The following is a 26,466-nucleotide window of genomic DNA, read 5'->3' as shown; positions in this document are numbered from 1 at the left end:
ATCTTATTTTACTTTCACATGTAAATTAGTGACTTTGCTCAAAAAGATGTAAAAAAGTGATTATTTCCCTTTTCCCTTTCATTTTTAGTTATTTTACTTTCATATGTAAATAAGTGATTTTTTTTCTTATATAGGATTTTTCCAGTTTCGTTTTTTAATTTTTTGGGGGCCAAATATCTCAGCATTTTTTAAATAAGTTAACATTACATCTGATATGCATGAATACTATTTTTATCTATTGCGTAAAAATAGGTTATGGTAAACTTTTTTATAAAGACACGCAAGTACCGACTATATAGGGCAAATGGTCTATATTAACAACAATTCTCGACATTGGATTTCCTAACTATATAGGGAAAATGGTCTATATTAACAACAGTTCTCGACATTTAATTTCCTAACTATATAGGGTAAATGGTCTATATTAACAATCTGAATGTATTAACCATCTATTACCACCTAGGGGGAAACAATTATATGATTTGGTAGATCACATATAATAACGACCTTTTTGATTAAAAAGATTTTCATAACATTTTACAGGATTAAAACTATTAGGAATTTTTGCTATATCACTTTTTGTTTCGTAGGATTGTACAATTTATGATTTTTTGCCCCGCGTTTCATAGAAAATTTAGCATCTACTCAGTCGCTTTAGAAAAAAACTTTTATTTGTCTTGTGACGCATCAAGTAAACCTAAATCCTATGGGATTCAAATGGACACGGGCTTTCCGTTTCCGCGTTTCATGCAATTCTACACAAATCCAAGGCACACTTGATTTGCGTTGATTTGAGCATATTTTGAAATTTCCAAGACGACAAGCCACGAGTGGTGGTGCATCGTCCTCCTCCGCAACATGGCTACAACGATCTCCCGCGGATGAACGATGATGGTGGTGGTGATCCAACCCCGGTCGGTCGAATGGTGGTGGTTGTAGATTGTACTACAACGACCTCCTACTGCTCCATGACAGCGGTGGTCACCAAAAGGTCTTCGAAGAGGGTTGATCTCTTTATGTCTGGTGGTTGATATCGACGATGAGATGTTAACTATGGCCAAAGTCTTGACATAGAGGGATGGTTGTCGAGCGGCGGCAGTCGCACATTGCATGTAGCTCCTGTGATCATGGAAAAGTGGTGGCGACGACGCATGCGTGACTTCGAGGTGGTGCTACGTGCACCCGGTTTCGAGCTCCAAGGTGAAAACCTAGGTCGAATGTGAGTTGATTATGACATGACACTTTTTTCGCGTCATTACATTATTAAAGGCATTGCTCGGATATGTTCGGAATGGTTCTTCTGGATGAAAACCTAGATTCTTGCCTTGATGGTTGGATCTGGTGACGGAATCAGCGTCGCTCCCTTTTTGAAGGCGTTGTTGTTGAAAAACATCGTTGCCCGTGTGGCGTTGCGGAGGGTGTATGCTTTTAGTATATGTATCCTCTTGCTTTATGCTCCATTTTAAGTACGTCTTAACCTTCACACTTATTTTAGGACAAAGGGGTAGTAAATAAAATTCATCCTTTGTTGAAAAAAACTCCTCACTATTTTGTTTTGTCTGTAGAACCCTACAAGGCCACACACCGGCTACAGTGCCAGTTATACCTGGCCATGGGCCGGGCCGGACTTGGGCCGGGCCTTAAAAAGCCCACGGCAGAAAACTAAGGCCCAGGCCCTACCATCGGGCCTATTTTTTAAACCCAAGCCTGGCCCATCTCGTAAAAAGCCCTGAAAAGCTCTTAGGGCTTAGGGCCGTGGGCCGAGCCTCTTCCTTAAAATGCCAATATGGCAAGCCCAATCCCGTCCAGGCCCTGCCGATGGGCTCAAAACTCAGTCCCAAGCCCAGCCCATGAGCAAGTCCATTGGGCCTAGGCCCTAGATTTTAGTGCCGGGCCTGGGTGGGCCGACAGGGCTGGGCCGGAGATGGCCAGGACTAGTGCGAGTCCCACACCCACGAAGCCCCAAAGTCCAAAAAAAAAACTCCTCACTGTTTTGTCCGTAGAACCCTACAAGGCCACCCACCGGCTACAGTACCAGTCCCACACCCACAAAGCCCCAAAGTCCAAAGGGAAGGGAGTGAGGAATCAATCCCATACCCACATAGCCACACAGCCTCGCTCCGCCTCACCACCCTCTCACTCTTCTTCCCCAATTCTTCCGCCGATTTCTCCACTCCCCCATCCCCCACTTCACTCTCCCCATCATCTCGCACAGCCCATCGATCTGCCTGCCCCCTTCCCAGCTTGGTTGCTTCAGCATTTCCTTCCATAGATCAAGCTGCTCCCCAAGAAACGAGGAAAAAGCTGTGGCAACACTCCTGCTCCACTGACCGCTCCGCACACTTCACTCGAAAAGCAGAGCAGATCGAGCCAGAGCGCGTCGGGCACACAACCGCTCCACCGATGAAGTCCGCCGCCGTGAGGAAAGACGCTGGCGGCGGCATTGGCGGTGGCGCGTTCGGCATCTCCTGCCTCGACATCAAATCCTTCGGCGCCTCCCTCGTGCTCTTCGCCCTCATCATGGCGCTCTGGCAGTTCCACCCGTACCAGCCAATCCTCGCCATCACCCGCTCCTCCTGTCCCCTCATCCCTCCCCCATCTACCGCTGCCACCGCCGCCACCACCGCAGTATCCTTCTCCAACTCCACAGCCGACAGAGCCGCACCGGCCGCCGCCGCCAGCGCGACAAAGGCGTCAACCTTGCCATCCCGGCCACGGGACCCCAACAAGCGGGAGCTCCGGCCGTACGGCAGCGCGGCGGCGCTGTTCGTCCAGATGGGCGCGTACCGGGGCGGGCCGCGCACATTCGCCATCGTGGGGCTGGCGTCCAAGCCGGCGCACGTCTTCAGCACCCCTTACTTCAAGTGCGAGTGGCTCCCCAACCCGGACCCGGCGGGCGGCCCGCCGCCGAGGCCCGTCCGGACCAAGGCGTACAAGATGCTGCCCGACTGGGGCTACGGCCGCGTCTACACCACCGTCGTCGTCAACTGCACGTTCCCGACCAACCCCAACGCCGGCAACCGCGGGGGAAAGCTCCTCGTCCACGCCTATTACTCCACCTCCTCCCGCCGGTACGAGCGCTTCGTCGCGCTCGAGGAGGCGCCGGGGTCCTACGACGGGTCCCGCTTCCAGCCGCCGTTCCCCTACGAGTACTTCTACTGCGGCTCCTCGCTCTACGGCAACATCAGCGCCCCGCGGATGCGGGAGTGGCTGGCCTACCACGCGTATTTCTTCGGCCCAAGGTCGCACTTTGTTCTCCATGACGCCGGCGGCGTCAGCCCGGCGGTCAGGGCGGTTCTGGATCCGTGGGTGAGGGCCGGCCGGGTCACTCTCCAGGACATCAGGGCGCAAGCAGAGTACGACGGGTACTACTACAACCAGTTCATGGTGGTGAACGACTGCCTCCACCGGCACCGCCACGCGGCGAACTGGACCTTCTTCTTCGACGTCGACGAGTACATCTACCTCCCCGACGGACGGTCGCTGGAGGAGGTGCTCGGCCAGCTCGAGCGGTACACGCAGTTCACCATTGAGCAGAACCCCATGTCCAGCAAGCTCTGCGTGGAGGATCCGACCAAGGCCTACTCGAGGTCTGCTTTCTTCCCTGCTCTAGCCTTCTCTATGCCTGTTGCTGCAATTGTTTATACCTGTTGATATTCCAGTTGAAATCCAACAAAGATTCGTGCAATACAATACTGCAATCGGGGCAAGATATCCTTGTTTACCGCGTAGCGTTCCTGGAATCAAGTGAGTGTCCGCAGAACTTGCAATGTACCTCCAGTCACTGTCCATTTGCTTTTCATCAGCACACATGCTTCAAGAACCTAGGTTGTGAGTCACACTAGTCTATGCGTTAGGTTGATTTTGGGCAGTGCCACTGTTTTGTTCCTTTCCTTACTATAAGTTGAAGGCAGTTTGACCTTGGTCCATTGCGGGATTTTCTGGATTTAGCTCAGCTCTACATCAAATACTGCTGGCTAGCTTGGGGCTACTTTCCTGAGTTACTCTTTTGTTTTCTGAGTGTGAACCTAAAATTGTGCATAATTGTGCATCTTTTGTTTCGGGGGTAGAGTCACTACATAAACAATTGTTTTTTTGTTCCGAAAAGAAACAAGTGTAAATCTTTAAGCAAATAGTTGATGAATAGTTGCATTCTCATGGCGATGAGAGTCAATCAGCCTATTACATCGGTGAAACCAGCATCCTGCACAAATGAAAGGACATCAGGAGCAACCAGCTTTGGCTAGTCCTGACTCCTAAATGGGGACTCTACTTTGGATGTGATCTTGACTGTCTAATTTCACATTTAGAAAACCTTGGGTGAAATTGGCTGTAGATGTTCCGAGCCTATAACAAAACAACGATCAGGTTGACAATGCATGATTCTCCATGAGAAGGCAAATATTCATCAATTAGTTCGTCCTGCATCTGCCCATGGCATGTTCAGAGCAGAAAGTATTATTTTTCATCAGTGATGATGGTTTGTTTTATCATGAACTAAGCTGCAGCTTGTCCATTTCTGAGTACAGTAGTTGGCAACAAGACATTATTTTTAGTAGTTAACCCAAGAAAAAGTGTTTGCCACCATTTATGTCGTGACCCAATCTGAAAGTATCTTTGCATAATAGGTTTGCTTCTAGATTTCTTCCAGATTGCTGATACTCTATTCTATGCTAGTAAAAAAGCTTTGTGTTGACATCAGACGTTAATTAACCTAATCATGCTTTGCCCATCAGTTTGTTTCTTCACTAGGAGGGGCCTATAATTTTGTACCAATGCTACTCTGTGTGCAACCTGAGTGTTTTTTTTTTGGAGAAGGAGGAAAGACCCCTGGCCTCGTTGCTGTGGTAATTGTTAAGAACCTAGATATTTACATGACCTACTCAGCTTATGTGAATATTTTATCTTACGATAATGTAAATGAATGAAACACAACTGACACTGGCTGTTTTTAGTGTTTGAGTTAGGATTATGGTCTCCATTTGATAAGCTAAAAGTAGGTGCATCACTTCTTTTAATTTATTTCAGCGTATTTACTTTGTGCATGCGAACGCGTGCACATGCGCGATCTGTCTAGCAGACTTTTCCATACTAACACATTTATATGTGATTGGTCTTCAGGCAGTGGGGGTTTGAAAAACTTGTTTTCCGTAATTCGATCACCGGAGTCAGGCGGGATCGCAAATACGCCATTCAAGCAAGGCATGCATACTCCACTGGTGTGCACATGTCGCAAAATGTGTACGGGAGGACGACCCACAAAACCGAAAGCTTGATCAGATACTACCATTATCACAACACGATCAATGTCATGGAGGAGCCTTGCCGGGAGTTTGTGCCGAAACCCACCAATGGCAGCAAGGTAATGTCCGAGGAGGTACCGTTCGTCTACGACGATAACATGAAGCGTTTGGCGGGTGATATCAAGCGCTTCGAGGAGGACACAGTTGGCGTGGTCTATTCATAGCATCTGGAGGAAGACCTAGTATGGTACATACATAATGCTGTTCTTTGGGGGTACCTTGGTCTCCATCTGTGCCACTAAACCCAGTCTGCAACTAGTGTAAAGTTTTGGTTCTCAGCATTCTTGGCTCCGGCGTCAATTCGACGCATTTCCTTTCGTTCTTCTTTGTTGTTCTTTAAGCTCATCTTTGATGTCTTATAGATTTATGTAGACAGACTGTTGGACATTATCAGATTCTTCTCATCTCAATAAACAGCAGTGTTGAGTGCCTGATTTTTGTACTAGTTTAATTTATAAGCTCTCGCAGCAACATTCCTGCATGTGGAGAGGTTGACACATTTGGAGTTGTCAAGAATTCTTCTGGTATGATTCCTGAGTGTACCATAAGGTAAGGGCAAGGTGCCATGGATCTTGCACCCTGTAGGCTAGAGACAAGAGTGTTTCTAACTGTACCCTAGTGCTGATTGCTGAAGTCCTGGATGGAGCAGTAGCGAAGCATAGGAATCAAGATCTGGTCTGGTGTACCCTGTACTGTGTCATGTGAGCTGAATCAAGTTCATACACCGAACACCCGTAGCTGGGCTACCCCATGAGCGTGATTTCCTGTGGGACGCTCTATGTGTCGCCCGTACCAAGCGCTACAGGCGAAGGCGCTTACAGGCCATTTTACAGTGCAGTGACCACCCGGTCACACAACCTCGTACGTTTATGTACATCTTTCTAGTTCTTTTCTTCCTTATACTTTTTATTTTTTTTCCTTTTCCCCTTTTTCATTTTCTCTTCCTGGTTCGATGAAGTTTTTCCGCAAAATATATGGATTTTTTTTTGAAAATTGATATTTTATTTCAAATTCTATGTACTTTTTTTTTCAAATCAACGAACTTTTCCCAAATTCAATGAACTTTGTTTCAAGTCAATGACCATTTTTTTCCAGATTCAGTTAACTATTTTTCAGATTGATGAACTTTTCTTCAAATTTGGTGAACTTTTTTCAAATCAATGAACCTTTCTTCGGATTGATGAACTTTTTTCCAAATTCAATGAACTTCTTTTAAAATTGATACAAAAAATTAAAAATCGATGAACTTATCTTGAATTTGATGAACTTTTTTCAAATTTGATGAACTTATTTTCAAAAATCCGTGAACACTTCTAAAATTATGAATTTTTTCGATTTTTTGAAATCATTTTTTGAATTTGTGATTCATTTTTTTAGTGCACGAATTTTTCAAATTAAACTAGTTAGCGAACAGGAGAAAGAGGACAATGATCCTCGTTTTTTTAGTGACGACAATGATCCCTTGTGAGTGTAGCGAGGCGAGCGAGCGGCGGACTATTTTGGGCCAGCCCAGACGCGCGTGAACGGCTAATTTCCTTAGCCGGCGCCAAAGGCTAGGAGCTCCCACGGGCGAATCCCCCACGGGGAGCAGGAACTGGGTGGCCCCAATAATTCTAGACTCACAAGCATGTTTCAGGAGAGTTCACGGGCTGAAGAACGTGCCCTAATCTAATTGGCCACCCCCGAATTTAACTAGCGGGTCCCGTCCTACTTGAGTAAAATTACATCCATTAACCTGTGTGTAGCATTACTCGGGGTGGACCAGTAGCGCTCGCTACGGAGGGTTCTGCTGGTTTTCTTCAATGAGGTTCATAGTGGTTTTTTCTGTTTTGGGAAGCCGGTTTTCTGGTTTTCTATTAACAGTTTCATTTTTTTTTCATTCTTCCTTCTTCTACTTCTTTCTCTCTTTTAAAAAGAAATTGTTTTCCCCTTTTTATGATTTTTTTAATTCATGAAGTTTCTCAAAACTCACGAACATTTTTCTAATTCATGAACTTTTTAAATTCGTGAACTATTTTCAAATTTGCAGATTTTTTTGGTTTTGTGATTTTTTTAATCCGTGACCATTTTATCAAATAATTGTTTTTTAATGCTTGTTTTTTTTGAATTGACGAACATTTTTTAAGTCTTAATAACTTTTTTCAAATTTGCGAACTTGATATGACCAGTTTGGATTATAGTCGGACCAACAACAACGGTGACAAGCTGCCCACCAGAATAGCTATTGTACTCCATTAGTCACTGTTGGCGACGTGTATATACCGTCATATTACAAGCAAACTTTGACAATTAACTATAGTTGTTACAAAATTGCATCCGAGTATGCTAAGATATTTTTTTTTTGAAAAGAAGTATTACCTTGGCCTCTGCATCGAGGATGCAGACATCCATTTTTATTTTATTATTTAATAAGGCCTCATAAAATAATTCAAATGATAAGTGTCATACGTGTTGGCTCTGATACCACTGTGGAGAAATGTAGTAGAAAACAAAAAAAAGCATCCTACAATCAACCAGGAACACTGTGATGATGCAATAAGGTTTAGATCGGATTGTTACCAACTCCAAGTTGCAGCAGAATAAGAAGAGTTAGCACAGATCGTATTTGAAATCCCTCAAACTGTTCACGAACAATCCCTCGAATGGATGACCGAAAGCACGGCCTCTCCACAGTTTGCAAGTGTGCGATCTCCATGATTCGGCAGTGCTTTGTCATCCAGAGGCCAGAGCTAATCACCGCCGGAGAATTAGAGGGAGAAGATTAGAACCACACTGGGCTTATAATAATGACGATTGGAGAGGCTTAGATCTAGCTCTAATTTGATTAATTAGAACTAAAACTAGAGAACTAGAGCAGGCTCCAAAACTTGTGCCTCTAAAGGTAAAAAAATCCTCTAGTATATATAGGTTGAAGGGAGACGAAGGGGTGTCCAACTTGGGGAGGGATTTCCCTCCCCTTGTACCGGCCTACGGGCTGGTGGAGTCCAACTCCACCTCCTCAATTGGGCCTCCCTCTTGGGCGCCTCCACTAATGGGCCTTAGGGCCCATTAACTCTCCCCTAATAGGCATTTTCTTATTTTCTTTAGCCCATTGACTATGAATAAATTCCAGCGGCCTCCTAATCATATTAGAGCCCTTTATAATTTATATTGAAGTCCTTGGAAACAATTTCCACCTATATATCAATTGCCGATATTACTTGGTAAACCCAGAAACCTTTCCGGTAACTCCGAAACGCTTTCAGTTCCTCTTGGAACTACTTTGAATATTAATGAAACTATTTCATAAATATTTTCTCATAACTCTTGCCCCACTAACACTCAGCAGATCGTGATTCCCTTAAGCTTGTGACCCTGTAGGTTTGGTAAAACATAGACTTGAACAAAACCCCTTTCGTTCAATGATCAATTGCGGAAAAGCGTGGACATCCATATTGGTCCCTATGAATACACGAATGACATTCGAGTGAACCCTTGGACATCATGTGCTATTCCCTTTGCTTTGCGATACTTTAAAAAATCGAGGTGAGATATGTCGGTATCCTCTTGAGTCATTCTCATGCTCACTATACCGATCTCCTAGTTATCGCTTTTGTTTTTCTTTCTCGTTGACATGTTCCTGCATCCCCATGACCTAGTCACATGTGTCTGGCCAGACAATAATGGATGTCGTCACATCGAGAGGGCTCTAAGAATATCTCTCCATCGTCAGAGGAGCAAATCCCACTCTTGAGCTATCTAGCCACTTGTCAAACTTTTTGATGAACCTGTAAGTTGTCGTTATTGATCATCGTGTTACAGATGACATTTGAGCAACCCTAAAGGCCATCGTATGGTAAGAAGTGACCATGACACTCTCATGGTATAAGGAATTAAATCACACATTAAATCTCCTAACAATTGGCTTGTGATAACCCACAAGTATAGGGGATCGTAACAATTTTCGAGGGTAGAGTATTCAACACAAATTTATTGACTCTACACAAGGGGAGCCAAAGAATATTCTCAAGTATTAGTAGCTGAATTGTCAATTCAACCACACCTGAAAGACTTAATATCTGCAGCAAAATATTTAGTAGCAAAGTAATATGGAAGTAACAATAATAGTGGCAGAAGTAACAGTAGCAGTTTTGTAGCAATCGTAACAGTGGCAACGAAAAAGTAACGAAGAAAAGATCAACATGGAACGAACTCGTAGGCAATGGATCAATGATGGATAATTATGTCGGGTGGCATTCATCATGCAACAGTTATAACATAGGGTGACACAGAACTAGCTCCAATTCATCAATATAATGTAGCCATGTATTCCGAATATAGTCATACGTGCTTATGGAAAAGAACTTGCATGACATCTTTTGTCCTATCCTCCCGTGGCAACGGGGTCCTATTGGAAACTAAGGGATATTAAGGCCTCCTTTTAATAGAGTACCGGACCAAAGCATTAGCACTTAGTGAATACATGAACTCCTTAAACTACGGTCATCACCGGGAAGTGTCCCGACTATTGTCACTTCAGGGGTTGCCGGATCATAACACGTAGTAGGTGACTATAACTTGTAATATTGGACCAAGAACACAAATATATTCATGAAAACATAATAGGTTCAGATCTTAAATCATGGCACTCGGGTCCTAGTGACAAGCATTAGGCATAGCAAAGTCATAGCAACATCAATCTTATAACATAATGGATGCTAGGGATCAAACCCTAACAAAACTAACTCGATTACATGGTAAATCTCATCCAACCCATCACGGTCCAGCAAGCCTACGATGGAATTACTCACGCACGACGGTGAGCATCATGAAATTGGTGATGGAGGATGGTTGATGATGACAATGGCGACGGATTCCCCTCTCCGGAGCCCAAAACAGACTCCAGATCTGCCCTCTCGAGGAAGAACAGGGCTTGGTGGCGGCTCCGTATCATAAAAGGCGATGAATCCTTCTCCCTGATTTCCCCCCCGAACGTGAATATATGGAGTTGGAGTTGAGGTAGGTGGAGGTCCATGGGCCCCACAAGGTCAGAGGGCGCGCCCCAGGGGGATGGGCGCACCCCCACCCTTATGGCCAGGGTGTGGGCCCCTTTGGTTGATTCTTTCACCAATATTTTTTATTAATTCCAAAAATGATCTCCGTGAAGTTTCAGGTCATTCCGAGAACTTTTATTTCTGCACAAAAATAACACCATGACAATTCTGCTGAAAACACGTGAGTTCGGGTTAGTTCCATTCAAATCATGCAAGTTAGAGTCCAAAACAAGGGCAAAAGAGTTTGGAAAATTAGATACGACGGAGACGTATCAACTCCCCCAAGCTTAACCCATTGCTTGTCCTCAAGCAATTCAGTTGACTAACTGAAAGTGATAAAGAAAAACTTTTACAAACTCTGTTTGATCTTGTTATTGCAAATATGTAAAGCCAACATTCAAGTTTTCAGCAAATATTATGAACTAACCATTTTCACAATAACATTTAGGTCTCACATTTACTCATATCAATGACATAATCAACTAGCGAGCAATAATAATAAATCTCGGATGACAACACTTTTTCAAAACAATCAAGATATGATATAACAAGATGGTATCTTGCTAGCCCTTTCTGAGACCGCAAAACATAAATGCAGAGCACCCCTGAAGATCAAGGACTGACTAGACATTGTAATTCATGGTAAAAAAGATCCAGTCACGCTCATACTCAATATAAATTGATAACAACGCATACAAATGATAGTGGTGCTCTCTAACTGGTGCTTTTTCTAAGAGAACGATGACTCAGCAAATAAAAGTAAATAGATAGGTCCTTCGCAGAGGGAAGTAGGAATTTGCAGAGGTGCCAGAGCTTGAGTTTTTGAAACAGAGATAAATAATATTTTGAGGGGCATGCTTTCATTGTCAACATAACAACCAAGAGATCTTGGTATCTTTCATTCTACATACATTATAGGCGATTCCCAAACAGAACGGTAAAGTTTATACTCCCCCACCACCAACAAGCACATTCCACGGCTGGTCCGAAACAATGGGTATCGTCCAACTAACAACAGTCCTGGGGGAGTTTTATTTGCAATTATTTTGATTTGATTTGAGCATGGGACTAGGCATCCCGGTTACCAGCCATTTTCTCGTGAATGATGAGCGGAGTCCACTCATCGTGAGAATAACCCACCCATCATGGAAGATATTGACATCCCTAGTTCGTATATGAGGGAGTCGAGCATACAAAACAAATTATCATTTGAAGATTTAGAGTTTGGCACATACAAATTTACTTGGAACGGCAGGTAAATACCGCATATAGGAAGGTATGGTGGACTCATATGGAACAACTTTGGGGTTTATGGAAGTGAATGCACAAACAATATTCCTTCTTAGTACAAGTGAAAGCTAGAAAAAGACCGGGAAGCGACCAACTAGAGAACGACAACAGTCATCAACATGCATTGAGATTAACCAACATTAAATGCAAGCATGAGTAGGATATAAATAACCATGAACATAAATATCGTGGAGGCTATGTTGATTTTGTTTCAACTATATGCGTGAACATGTGCCAAGTCAAGCCACTCGAATCATTCAAATGAGGATACCATCCTATCATACTACATCACAACCATTTTAAAAGCATGTTGGCACACAAGGTAAACCATTATGAACTCCTAGCTAATTAAGCATGTCATGAGTAACTATAATCTCTAAATGTCATTGCAAACATGTTTCATTCATAGTAGGCCGAATCAGGAACGATGAACTAAGCATATTTACAAAAACAAGATAGGTCGAATTCATACCAGCTTTTCCTCATCTCAATCAATTCATCATATATCGTCATTATTGCCTTTCACTTGCACGACCGAACGGTGTGTATAATAATAAAAGTGCATGTGCATTGGACTAATCTGGAATATGCAAACATCTATTCAAAGGAGAAGACAAGGTAATATCGGCTCTTTGTCAGATCAACAATAATGCGCATGAGAGCCACTCGACATTTTCATCGTGGTCTTCTCCTCACGACCCCCAAAGAAAAGAAAAGAATTCCAAAGAAAAACACACTAAAATATTTTTGGAGTTTTTGTTTTTCTGAAGAAAGTAAAACAAGAGCGAGAAAAACTATTTACACGGGAAAGCTCCCAACAAGCAAAAGAAGAACGAGAAATCTTTTTGGGTTTTCTTTTAATACTACTACTAAGCATGCATAGAAAGGAAACTAACTACAACTATTTTTTTGTTTTTCTTAAGGTTTATCAAACACACAAGAAGAAAGCGGGAAAAAGAAATAAACTAACATGGATAATACAATGAAAAAGTATGAATACTGACAACTGAAATGAGTGTGTGAACATGAATATAATGTCGGTGAGAAATACGTACTCCCTAAAGCTTAGGCTTTTGGCCTAAGTTGGTCTAAGGCCACGGCTGGCCTGTCGGATATCCAAAGTTGTAGTCGGGGTTGTACTGCGATGCATCAGCTACTGCCTGAAGGACTGCAGCATGGAGGCGCACAACCTCCGATGTTCTCTCATACTCGTTTGCCTCCTCTCTAGTTATAAAATATCTTCCATTTGCCTGAAAGTTAAAGAAAGTAGGAGCAGGAAGAGTAACATGGACGACGCACTGTCTATTAAAGATTAGTTGGTACTGGAGGAACTGTTTGTTCCTCTTAAGAAACTGGTAGCACACCATAGCATCATAATCCAGAAAAGCAGGTGGCAACTCAATATCATACCCTCTTATGGGTACACCCAAATAATTAGCTAAACGCGTTGCATAAATCCTACCAAATAAGTCTCCATCTTTAGCATTAAGGTGTAACCTCCTCGCAATAATAGCCCCCAAGTTATATCGCTTATCACCTAACACCGCACACTTGAGGACACTAAGATCTAGAACACAAAGGTGGCTATGTTCATGTTTACCGTTAAGGCATCTTTCTATAAAGAGAGAAAAATAATGTATAGAAGGAAAGTGAATGCTCCCTATGGTGGCTTGTGTGATATTTATAGTTTCTCCAACGGTGATGCTAGCAAGGAAATCATTATATTCAGATTTATGAGGCTCACTAAGAAGGCCCCATTATGGAATTTTGCATGCATCACAAAAATCTTCTAGGTCCACGGTGTAAGATTCATCATAAAGATCAAACAGAATAGTATGAGTATTATGCTTAGATGAAAACTCAAACCTCCGCACAAAGAAATCGGTGAGATAATAATATTGTAGGCACTTGTCTGATAAGAAGTCCTCAAGGCCGGCATTTTGTACATACTCATTCATCCTTGAAACCTGCACGAACCATAAACTCATCTGACGACCATTCACAAGGATTCACTTGAGCTTCCCTTGGTGGTTTAAGGTCCGGTTCGCGTATCGTGAGTCTCGGTGCTTGCTTTCTAGAAGAACCACCTTGGTACATTCTCCTAGACATTTTTCTTCCACTGAAATTTTCTAAAATTTTTAGTGACTCAAAATAAAAGTGAACCAAACTCAACAATATTAATAGCAACTACCCATACAAGTATCTAGAGGCTATATCATGCATCAAAACTACTTTGGACCATATAAATTTGACATGCAAGCTCAAGAACAGGGTCACCAAAGCAGCAAAAATTTCCGAATCATGAGCCGATCGGACAGTCACAAATCTACGTGCCATCTTACGTGCGTGATACAAATCAACTCTCCAATGATTGCAATAGAGGGAAACTGTCGCGGGACTAGACCAGGCTGCCCCCTTCCAAAAAAACCCTCCAAAACCCAGTGTGCCACAGTAAAATTATACACTATTTATTATTTAACCTAATCAGAACACAAATTGTTGGGAAATGTAGTAGAAAAAACTCGCCCCACGATCATGATCCTAGGAACACTATGAATATGCATAAAAGGTTTAGATCGGATCATTACCCACTTCGAGTTGCAGCAGAAGAAGAGTTGGTGTAGATCATTTATGAAGTCCCTCAAATCTTTCACGAACGATCCCTTGAACCAAAGACCGAAAGCATGACCTCTCTACGGATTGCACGCGTTCGGGCTTTACGATCCGATAGTGCTTCGTCGTCGCCAGAGAATTAGAGGGAGGAGAAGAGAACCGCACAAGGCTTCTCTATTATGAGCATTCGAGGGAACCATGTCTAGCTCTAATCTATATCAACTCTAATTTAGAAATAGAACTAGAGGAGGCTCCAAAACTTATGTGTCTCCAAGGGCCAAAACCTCTAGTATATATAGGTGTAGGTAATAGGGAGGAGGCACCGCAAGGGAAGGTAGGACTCCTCCCCGTTGCGCCGACCCTAAAGGAAGAGTCCTCCCCCTCCAATTCAGCCTCCGTGTAACCTAGTTCCCAGGTGACTAGGTGACTAGCCAACTAGTTGACATGTTCTCGCATATCCTTGTAACCTAGTCACCTATTGGGAATCGTTGCATGGAAAACAAAAAAATTTCTATGCACACACAATGATCTATCCATGGAGATGCATAGCAACGAGGGGGAGAATCTGTCTACGTACCCTCGTAGACCGTAAGCGGAAGCGTTTCTCAACGCGGTTGATGTAGTCGAACTTCTTCGTGCTTCAACCGATCAAGTACCGAACGCATGACACCTCCGCGTGCTGCACACGTTCAGCTCGGTGTCGTCCCTCGCCTTCTCGATACAGCAATACGTCTGTTGGGGAACGTAGTAATTTCAAAATTTTCCTACGCACACGCAAGATCATGGTGATGCATAGCAACGAGAGGGGAGAGTGTTGTCCACGTACCCTCGTAGACCGAAAGCGGAAGCGTTAGCACAACGTGGTTGATGTAGTCGTACGTCTTCACGATCCGACCGATCCAAGTACCGAACGCACGGCACCTCCGAGTTCAGCACACATTCAACTCGATGACGTCCTGCGAACTCCGATCCAGCAGAGCTTCACGGGAGAGTTCCGTCAGCACGACGGCATGGTGACGGTGATGATGTTGCTACCGATGCAGGGCTTCGCCTAAGCACCGCTACGATACGATCAAGGTGGAATATGGTGGAGGGGGGCACCGCACACGGCTGGGAGAGATCAACTGATCAACTTGTGTGTCTAGAGGTGCCCCCTGCCCCTGTATATAAAGGAGCAAGGGGGGAGGCCGGCCGTCCCTCTATGGGTGCGCCAGGAGGAGGAGTCCTCCTCCTAGTAAGAGTAGGACTCCCCTTTCCTACTCCTACTAGGAGGAGGAAAGGAAGGAGGAGAAGGAGAAGGAAGGAGAAGGAGGAAAAGGAGGAAAGGGGGGCCGGCCCCTAGTCCAATTTGGTTTGGGCTAGGGGGGCCGCGCGCCCTGCCTCCTCTCTTCTACCACTTGGCCCATGAGGCCCATTACTTCTTCCTCGTATTCCCGTAACTCCCCGGTACCCCCGAAAATACCCGAATCACTCGAAACCTTTTCGATGTCCGAATATAGTCGTCCAATATATCGATCTTTACATCTCGACCATTTCGAGACTCCTCATCATGTCCCCGATCTCATCCGGGACTCCGAACTACCTTCGGTACATCAAATCACATAAACTCATAATACAATCGTCACCGAAACTTTAAGTGTGCGGACCCTACGGGTTCGAGAACTATGTAGACATGACTGAGACATGTCTCCGGTCAATAACCGGAACCTGGATGTTCATATTGGCTCCCACATATTCTACGAAGATCTTTATCGGCCAGACCGCATAACAACATACGTTGTTCCCTTTGTCATCGGTATGTTACTTGCCCGAGATTCGATCGTTGGTATCTCAATACCTAGTTCAATCTCGTTACCGGCAAGTCTCTTTACTCGTTCGGTAATACATCATCCCACAACTAACTTATTAGTTGCAATGCTTGCAAGGCTTAAGTGATGTGCATTACCGAGAGAGCCCAGAGATACCTCTCCGACAATCGGAGTGACAAATCCTAATCTCGAAATACGCCAACCCAACAAGTACCTTTGGAGACACCTGTAGAGCACCTTTATAATCACCCAGTTACGTTGTGACGTTTGGTAGCACACCAAGTGTTTCTTCAGTAAACGGGAGTTGCATAATCTCATAGTCATAGGAACATGTATAAGTTATGAAGAAAGCAATAGCAACAAACTAAACGATCAAGTGCTACGCTAATGGAATGGGTCAAGTCAATCACATCATTCTCCTAATGATGTGATCCCATTAATCAAATGACAACTCATGTCTATGGCTAGGAAACATAACCATCTTCGATTAACGAGCTAGTCAAGTAGAGGCATACTAGTGACACTCTGTTTGTCTATGTGTTCACACATGTATTATGTTTCCGGTTAATAGAATTCTAGCATGAATAATAAACATTTATCATGATATAAGGACATAAATAATAACTTTATTATTGCCTCTAGGGCATATTTCCTTCAGTCTCCCACTTGCACTAGAGTCAATAATCTAGATTACACAGTAATGATTCTAACACCCATGGAGCCTTGGTGCTGATCATGTTTTGCTCGTGGAAGAGGCTTAGTCAGCGGGTCTGCAACATTCAGATCCGTATGTATCTTGCAAATTTCTATGTCTCCCACTTGGACTAAATCCCGAATGGAATTGAAGTGTCTCTTGATGTGCTTGGTTCTCTTGTGAAATCTGGATTCCTTCGCCAAGGCAATTGCACCAGTATTGTCACAAAAGATTTTCATTGGACCCGATGCACTATGTATGACACCTAGATCGGATATGAACTCCTTCATCCAGACTCCTTCATTTGCTGCTTCCGAAGCAGCTATGTACTCCGCTTCACATGTAGATCCCGCCACGACGCTTCATTTAGAACTGCACCAACTGACAGCTCCACCGTTCAATATAAACACGTATCCGGTTTGCGATTTAGAATCGTCCAGATCAGTGTCAAAGCTTGCATCAACGTAACCATTTACGATGAGCTCTTTGTCACCTCCATATATGAGAAACATATCCTTAGTCCTTTTCAGGTACTTCAGGATGTTCTTGACCGCTGTCTAGTGATCCACTCCAGGATTACTTTGGTACCTCCCTGCTAGACTTATAGCAAGGCACACATCAGGTCTGGTACACGGCATTGCATACATGATAGAGCCTATGGCTGAAGCATATGGAACATCTTTCATTTTCTCTCTATCTTCTGCGGTGGTCGGACATTGAGTCTTACTCAACTTCACACCTTGTAACACAGGCAAGAACCCTTTCTTTGCCTGATCCATTTTGAACTTCTTCAAAACTTTATCAAGGTATGTGCTTTGTGAAAGTCCAATTAAGCGTCTTGATCTATCTCTATAGATCTTAATGCCCAATATGTAAGCAGCTTCACCGAGGTCTTTCATTGAAAAACTCTTATTCAAATATCCCTTTATGCTATCCAGAAATTCTATATCATTTCCAATCAATAATATGTCATCCACATATAATATCAGAAATGCTACAGAGCTCCCACTCACTTTCTTGTAAATATAGGCTTCTCCAAAAGTCTGTACAAACCAAATGCTTTGATCACACTATCAAAGCATTTATTCCAACTCCGAGAGGCTTGCACCAGTCCATAAATGGATGATTGGAGCTTGCACACTTTGTTAGCTCCCTTTGGATCGATAAAACCTTCTGGCTGCATCATATACAACTCTTCTTCCAGAAATCCATTCAGGAATGCAATTTTAACATCCATTTGCCAAATTTCATAATCATAAAATGCGGCAATTGCTAACATGATTCAGACAGACTTAAGCATCGCTACGGGTGAGAAGGTCTCATCGTAGTCAATCCCTTGAACTTGTCAAAAACCTTTTGCAACAAGTCGAGCTTTGTAGACAGTAACATTATCATCAGCGTCAGTCTTCTTCTTGAAGATCCATTTATTCTCAATTGCTTGCCGATCAGCGGGCAAGTCAACCAAAGTCCACACTTTGTTCTCATACATGGATCCCATCTCAGATTTCATGGCTTCTAGCCATTTTGCGGAATCTGGGCTCACCATCGCTTCTTCATGAAGGAAATATGCCCTAGAGGCAATAATAAAGTTATTATTTATTTCCTTATTTCATGATAAATGTTTATTATTCATGCTAGAATTGTATTAACCGGAAACATAATACATGTGTGAATACATAGACAAACAGAGTGTCACTAGTATGCCTCTACTTGACTAGCTCGTTAATCAAAGATGGTTATGTTTCCTAACCATAGACAAAGAGTTATTATTTGATTAACGGGATCACATCATTAGGAGAATGATGTGATTGACTTGACCCATTCCGTTAGCTTAGCACTCGATCGTTTAGTATGTTGCTATTGTTTTCTTCATGACTTATAAATGTTCCTATGACTATGAGATTATGCAACTCCCGTTTGCCGAAGGAACACTTTGTGTTCTACCAAACGTCACAACGTAACTGGGTGATTATAAAGGAGCTCTACAGGTGTCTCCAAAGGTACATGTTGGGTTGGCGTATTTCGAGATTAGGATTTGTCACTCTGATTGTCGGAGAGGTATCTCCGGGCCCTCTCGGTAATGCACATCACTTAAGCCTTGCAAGCATTGCAACTAATGAGTTAGTTCTGAGATGATGTATTACGGAACGAGTAAAGAGACTTTCCGGTAACGAGATTGAACTAGGTATTGAGATACCGACGTTTGAATCTCGGGCAAGTAACATACCGATGACAAAGGGAACAACGTATGTTGTTATGCGGTCTGACCGATAAAGATCTTCGTAGAATATGTAGGAGCCAATATGAGCATCCAGGTTCCGCTATTGGTTATTGACCATAGACGTGTCTCGGTCATGTCTACATTGTTCTTGAACCCGTAGGGTCCGCACGCTTAAGGTTTCGATGACAGTTATATTATGAGTTTATGGGTTTTGATGTACCGAACGAGTTCGGAGTCCCGGATGAGGTCGGGGACATGACGAGGAGTCTTAAAATGGTCAAGACGTAAAGATCGATATATTGGACGACTATATTCGGACATCGGAAAGGTTCCGAGTGGTTCGGGTATTTTTCGGAGTACCGGGGTACGGAAGAAGTATATGGGCCTTATTGGGCTTTAGGGGAGAGGGAGAGGCAGGCCGCGCGCCCCCCAAGGCCTAGTCTGAATTGGACTAGGGGGAGGGGCTGCGCCCCCTCCTTCCTTCTATTCCCTCTTCCCCTTCCTTGTCTCCTACTCCTACTACATGGAAGGACTCCAAGTTGGACTAGGAAAGGGGAAATTCTACTCCCGGTGGGAGTAGGACTCCCCTAGGGCGCGCCATAGAGAGGGCCGGCCCTCCCCTCCTCCACTCCTTTATATACGGGGGCAGGGGGCACCCCATAGACACACAAGTTGATCCACGTGATCATATTCTTAGCCATGTGCGGTGCCCCCTTCCACCATAATCCTCGATAATATTGTAGCGGTGCTTAGGCGAAGCCCTGCGACGGTAGTACATCAAGATCGTCACCACGCCGTCGTGCTGACGGAACTCTACCCCGACACTTTGCTAGATCGGAGTCCGGGGATCGTCATCGAGCTGAACGTGTGCTAAAACTCGGAGGTGCCGTAGTTTTGGTGCTTGATCGGTCGGGCCGTGAAGACGTATGACTACATCAACCGCGTTGTGCTAACGCTTCCGCTGTCGGTCTACAAGGGTACGTAGATCACACTCTCCCCTCTCGTTGCTATGCATCACCATGATCTTGCGTGTGCGTAGGAATTTTTTTGAAATTACTACGTTCCCCAACAGTGGCATCCGAGCCTAGGTTTTATGTGTTGATGTTATATGCACGAGTAGAACACAAGTGAGTTGTGGGCGATATAAGTCATACTACTTACCAGCATGTCATACTTTGGTTCGGCGGTATTGTTGGATGAAGCGGCCTGGACCGACATTACGCGTACGCTTACGCGAGACTGGTTCTACCGACGTGCTTTGCACACAGGTGGCTGGCGGGTGTCAGTTTCTCCAACTTTAGTTGAACCGAGTGTGGCTACGCCCGGTCCTTGCGAAGGTTAAAACAGCATCAACTTGACAAACTATCATTGTGGTTTTTGATGCGTAGGTAAGAACGGTTCTTGCTAAGCCCGTAGCAGCCACGTAAAACTTGCAACAATAAAGTAGAGGACGTCTAACTTGTTTTTGCAGGGCATGTTGTGATGTGATATGGTCAAGACGTGATGAGATATAAGGTATGAGATGATCATGTTTTGTTGAAGTTATCAGCAACTGGCAAAATCCTTATGGTTGTCTCTCTATTGCATAAGATGCAAGCGTCCAATAATTGCTTTACTTTATCGCTATGCGATAGCAATAGTTGCAAGAGCAATTGTTGGCGAGACGACCACGTGACGACACATTTATATAGATCAAGATGATGGAGACCATGGTGTCATGCCGGTGACGATAGAGATCATGACAATACTTTGGAGATGGAAATCAAAGGCGCAAGATGATGATGGCCATATCATGTCACATATTTTGATTGCATATGATGTTTATCTTTTATACATCTTTTTTTGCTTAGTTTGACGGTAGCATTTTAAGATGATCTCTCACTAATTATCAAGAAGTGTTCTCCCTGAGTATGCACCGTTGCAAAAGTTCTTCGTGCTGAGACACCACGTGATGATCGGGTGTGATAGGCTCTACATTCAAATACAACGGGTGCAAAACAGTTGCACACGCGGAATACTCAGGTTATACTTGACGAGCCAAACATATACAGATATGGCCTCGGAACACGGAGACCGAAAGGTCGAGTGTGAATCATATAGTAGATATGATCAACATAGTGATGTTCACCAATGAAACTGCTCCATCTCACGTGATGATCGGACATGGTTTAGTTGATTTGGATCACATGATCACTTAGAGGATTAGAGGGATGTCTATCTAAGTGGGAGTTCTTAAGTAATATGATTAATTGAACTTAAATTTATCATGAACTTAGTCCTGGTAGTATTTTGCAAATTATGTTGTAGATCAATAGCTCGCATTGTTGCTTTCCTGTGTTTATTTTGATATGTTCCTAGAGAAAATTGTGTTGAAAAATGTTAGTAGCAATGATGCAGATTGGATCCGTGATCTGAGGTTTATCCTCATTGCTGCACAGAAGAATTATGTCCTTGATGCACCGCTAGGTGATAGACCTATTGCAGGAGCAGATGCAGACATTATGAACGTTTGGCTAGCTCAATATGATGACTACTTGATAGTTTAGTGCACCATGCTTAATGGCTTAGAATCGGGACTTCAAAGACATTTTGAACGTCATGGACCATATGAGATGTTCCAGGAGTTGAAGTTAATATTTCAGGCAAATACCCGAGTTGAGAGATATGAAGTCTCCAACAAGTTCTATAGCTAAAAGATGAAGGAGAATCGCTCAACTAGTGAGCATGTGCTCAGATTATCTGGGTACTACAATCGCTTGAACCGAGTGGGAGTTAATCTTCCAGATAAAATAGTGATTGACAGAATTCTCTAGTCACCATCACCAAGTTAGTAGAACTTCGTGATGAACTATGATATGCAAGGGATAATGGAAACGATTCCCAAGCTCTTCGTAATGCTGAAATTGACGAAGGTAGAAATCAAGAAAAATATCAAGTGTTGATGGTTGACGAGACCACTAATTTCAAGAAAAGGGCAAAGAAAAGAAGGGGAACTTCAAGAAGAACGGCAAGCAAGTTGCTGCTCAAGTGAAGAAGCCCAAGTCTGATCCTAAGCCTGAGACTAAGTGCTTCTACTGCAAAGGGACTGGTCATTGGAAGTGGAACTGCCCCAAGTATTTGGCGGATAAGAAGGATGGCAAGGTAAACAAAGGTATATTGGATATACGTGTTATTGATGTGTACTTTACTACTGTTTATAGCAACCCCTCAGCATTTGATACTGGTTCAGTTGCTAAGATTAGTAACTCGAAACGGGAGTTGCAGAATAAACAGAGACTAGTTAAGGGTGAAGTGATGATGTGTGTTGGAAGTGGTTCCAAGATTGATACGATCATCATCGCACATTCCCTATACTTTTGGGATTAGTGTTGAACCTAAATAAGTATTATTTGGTGTTTGCGTTAAGCATGAATATGATTTGATCATGTTTATTGCAATACGGTTATTCATTTAAGTAAGAGAATAAATTGTTGTTCTGTTTACATGAATAAAACCGTATATGGTTACACACCCAATGAAAATGGTTCGTTGGATCTCGATCATAGTGATACACATATTCATAATATTGAAACCAAAAGATGCAAAGTTAATAATGATGGTGCAATTTATTTGTGGCACTGCCGTTTAGGTCATATTGGTGTAAAGCGCATGAAGAAAATCCATACTGATGGGCTTTTGGAATCACTTGATTATGAATCAGTTGATGCTTGCGAACCATGCCTCATGGGCAAGATGACTAAGACTCCGTCCTCCAGTACAATGGAGCGAGCAACAGATTTGTTGGAAATCATACATACTGATGTATGTGGTCCGATGAATATTGAGGCTCGTGGCAGGTATCATTATTTTCTGATCTTCATAGATGATTTGAGCAGATATGAGTATATCTACTTGATGAAACACAAGTCTGAAACATTTGAAAAGTTCAAAGAACTTCAGAGTGAAGTGGAGAATCATCGTAACAAAAATGAAAGTTTCTATGATATGATCGTAGAAGTAAAATATTTGAGTTACGAGTTTGGCCTTCAGTTAAAAACAATGTGAAATAGTTTCACTACTCACGCCACCTGGAACACCACAGCATAATGGTGTGTCCGAATGTCATAACCGTACTTTATTAGATATGGTGCGATCTATGGCGTCTCTTACCGATCTACCAATATCAGTTTGGGGTTATGCATTAAAGACAGCTGCATTCACGTTTAAAAGGGCATCATCTAAGTCCGTTGAGATGACACAATCTGAACTGTGGTTTGGCAAGAAACCGAAGTTGTCATTTCTTAAAGTTTGAGGTTGCAATGCTTATGTGAAAATGTTTCAACCTGATAAGCTCAAACCCAAATCGGAGGAATGCGTCTTCATAGGATACCCAAAAGAAAATGTTGGGTACACTTCTATCACAGATCCGAAGGCAAATTATTCGTTGCTGAGAATGGATCCTTTCCAGAGAAGGAGTTTCTCTCGAAAGAAGTGAGTGGGAGGAAAGTAGAAAACTTGATAAGGTAATTGTACCTTCTCCCTTATTTGGAAAGTAGTTCATCACAGAAATCTGTTCTTGTGACTACTACACCAATTAGTGAGGAAGCTAATGATGATGATCATGTAACTTCAGATCAAGTTACTACCGAATCTCATAGGTAAACCAGAGTGAGATCCACACCAGAGTGGTACGGTAATCCTGTTCTGGAAGTCATGTTACTAGACCATGACAAACTTGCGAACTATGAGGAAGCAATGATGAGCCCAGATTCTGCAAAATGGTTTGAGGCCATGAAATCTAAGATATGATCCATGTATGAGAACAAAGTATGGACTCTGATGGATTTGCCCGATGATCGGCAAGCCATAGAAAATAAATGGACCTTCAAGAGGAAGACAGACGCTGATAGTAGTGTTACTATCTACAAAGCTAGAATTGTCGCAAAAGGTTTTCGACAAGTTCAAGGTGTTGACTATGATGAGAGTTTCTCACTCGTATCTATGCTTAAGTCTGTCCGAATAATGTTAGCAATTGCCGCATTTTATAAAATCTGGCAAATGGATAAACAAAACTGCATTTCTTAATGGATTTATTAAAGAAGAGTTGTGTATGATGCAACCAGAAGGTTTTGTCAATCCTAAAAGTGTTAACAAAATATGCAAGCTCCAGCGATCCATTTATGGACTGGTGCAAGCCTCTTGGAGTTGGAATAAACGCTTTGATAGTATGATCAAAGCATATAGTTTTATACAGACTTGCGGTGAAGCCTGTATTTACAAGAAAGTGAGTGGGAGCACTACAACATTTCTGATAAGTATATGTGAATGACATATTGTTGATCGAAAATAATGTAGAATTATTCTGCAAAGCATAAAGGAGTGTTTTGAAAGAAGTTTTTCAAAGAAAGACCTCGGTGAAGCTGCTTACATATTAAGCATCAAGATCTATAGAGATAGATCAAGACGCTTGATAAGTTTTTTCAATGAGTACATACCTTGACAATATTTTGAAGTAGTTCAAAATGGAACAGTCAAAGAAAAGAGTTCTTGGCTGTGTTACAAGGTGTGAAATTGAGTAAAACTCAAAACCAGACCACGGCAGAAGATAGAAAGAGAATGAAAGTCATTCCCTATGCCTCAGCCATAGGTTCTATAAAGTATGCCATGCTATGTACCAGATCTATTGTATACCCTACACTGTTGTTGGCAAGGGAGTACAATAGTGATCTAGGAGTAGATCACTGGACAGCGGTCAAAATTATCCTTAGTGGAATAAGGATATGTTTCTCGATTATGGAGGTGACAAAAGGTTCGTCGTAAAAGGGTTACGTCGATACAAGTTTTGGCACTGATCTGGATGACTCTTAGTCTTCATCTGGATACATATTGAAAGTGGGAGCAATTAGCTAAAGTAGCTCCGTGCAAAGCATTGTAGACGTAGAAAATTGCAAAATACTTACAGATCTGAATATGGCAGACCCGTTGACTAAACTTCTCTCACAGGCAAAACATGATCACACCTTAGTACTCTTTGGGTGTTAATCACATAGCAATGTGAACTAGATTACTGACTCTAGTAAAACCTTTGGGTGTTGGTCACATATCGATGTGAACTATGGGTGTTAACCACATAAAGATGTGAACTATTGATGTTAGATCACATGGCGATGTGAACTAGATTATTGACTCTAGTGCAAGTGGGAGACTGAAGGAAATATGCCCTAGAGGCAATAATAAAGTTATTATTTATTTCCTTATTTCATGATAAATGTTTATTATTCATGCTAGAATTGTATTAACCGGAAACATAATACATGTGTGAATACATAGACAAACAGAGTGTCACTAGTATGCCTCTACTTGACTAGCTCGTTAATCAAAGATGGTTATGTTTCCTAACCATAAACAAAGAGTTGTTATTTGATTAACGGGATCACATCATTAGGAGAATGATGTGATTGACTTGACCCATTCCGTTAGCTTAGCACTTGATCGTTTAGTATGTTGCTATTGTTTTCTTCATGACTTATACATGTTCCTATGACTATGAGATTATGCAACTCCCGTTTGTCGGAGGAACACTTTGTGTGCTACCAAACGTCACAACGTAACTGGGTGATTATAAAGGAGCTCTACAGGTGTCTCCAAAGGTACATGTTGGGTTGGCGTATTTCGAGATTAGGATTTGTCACTCCGATTGTCGGAGAGGTATCTCTGGGCCCTCTCGGTAATGCACATCACTTAAGCATTGCAAGCATTGCAACTAATGAGTTAGTTGCGAGATGAAGTATTACGGAACGAGTAAAGATACTTGCCGGTAACGAGATTGAACTAGGTATTGAGATACCGACAATTGAATCTCGGGCAAGTAACATACTGATGACAAAGGGAACAACGTATGTTGTTATGCGGTCTGACCGATAAAGATCTTCATAGAATATGTAGGAGCCAATATGAGCATCCATGTTCCGCTATTGGTTATTGACCGGAGACGTGTCTCGGTCATGTCTACATTGTTCTCGAACCCGTAGGGTCCGCACGCTTAAGGTTTTGATGACAGTTATATTATGAGTTTATGGGTTTTGATGTACCGAACGAGTTCGGAGTCCCGGATGAGATCGGGGACATGACGAGGAGTCTCGAAATGGTCGAGATGTAAAGATCGATATATTGGACGACTATATTCGGACATCGGAAAGGTTCCGAGTGGTTCGGGTATTTTTCGGAGTACCGGGGAGTTACAGGAATACGGGAGAAGAAGTATATGGGCCTTATTGGGATTTAGGGGAGAGGGAGAGGCAGGCCGTGCGCCCCCCAAGGCCTAGTCCGAATTGGACTAGGGGGAGGGGCTGCGCCCCCTCCTTCCTTCTCTTCCCTCTTCCCCTTCCTTGTCTCCTACTCCTACTACATGGAAGGACTCCTAGTTGGACTAGGAAAGGGGGAATCCTACTCCCGGTGGGAGTAGGACTCCCCTAGGGCGCGCCATAGAGAGGGCCGGCCCTCCCCTCCTCCACTCCTTTATATA

The 26,466-nt window shown here is 43.1% G+C and overlaps 1 protein-coding gene across 1 annotated transcript; it reads left to right on the top strand.

Moving 5' to 3' along the window:
- The first annotated feature begins 2,060 nt into the window (after window positions 1–2,060).
- LOC119330465 (galactan beta-1,4-galactosyltransferase GALS1-like) lies at window positions 2,061–5,737 on the top strand. The gene is made up of 2 exons (XM_037603569.1): window positions 2,061–3,590; window positions 5,122–5,737. The coding sequence occupies exons 1-2, from the start codon at window positions 2,404–2,406 to the stop codon at window positions 5,465–5,467; spliced, it is 1,533 nt and encodes a 510-aa protein (XP_037459466.1). The 5' UTR covers window positions 2,061–2,403; the 3' UTR covers window positions 5,468–5,737.
- Window positions 5,738–26,466: the final 20,729 nt, after the last annotated feature.

The sequence above is a fragment of the Triticum dicoccoides genome, chromosome 7A (genome assembly GCF_002162155.2).
Source record: "Triticum dicoccoides isolate Atlit2015 ecotype Zavitan chromosome 7A, WEW_v2.0, whole genome shotgun sequence".
In the NCBI taxonomy this organism is placed as follows: domain Eukaryota; kingdom Viridiplantae; phylum Streptophyta; class Magnoliopsida; order Poales; family Poaceae; genus Triticum; species Triticum dicoccoides.
This window is presented reverse-complemented; position numbering and strand designations above follow the sequence as displayed.

Excerpts from the sequence above, each read along its gene's own strand:
- LOC119330465 (XM_037603569.1), top strand. The coding sequence starts at position 2,404 with ATGAAGTCCGCCGCCGTGAGGAAAGACGCTGGCGGCGGCATTGGCGGT. Across the intron at positions 3,591-5,121 it reads CCGACCAAGGCCTACTCGAG|GCAGTGGGGGTTTGAAAAAC; the intron begins GTCTGCTTTCTT and ends ATTGGTCTTCAG.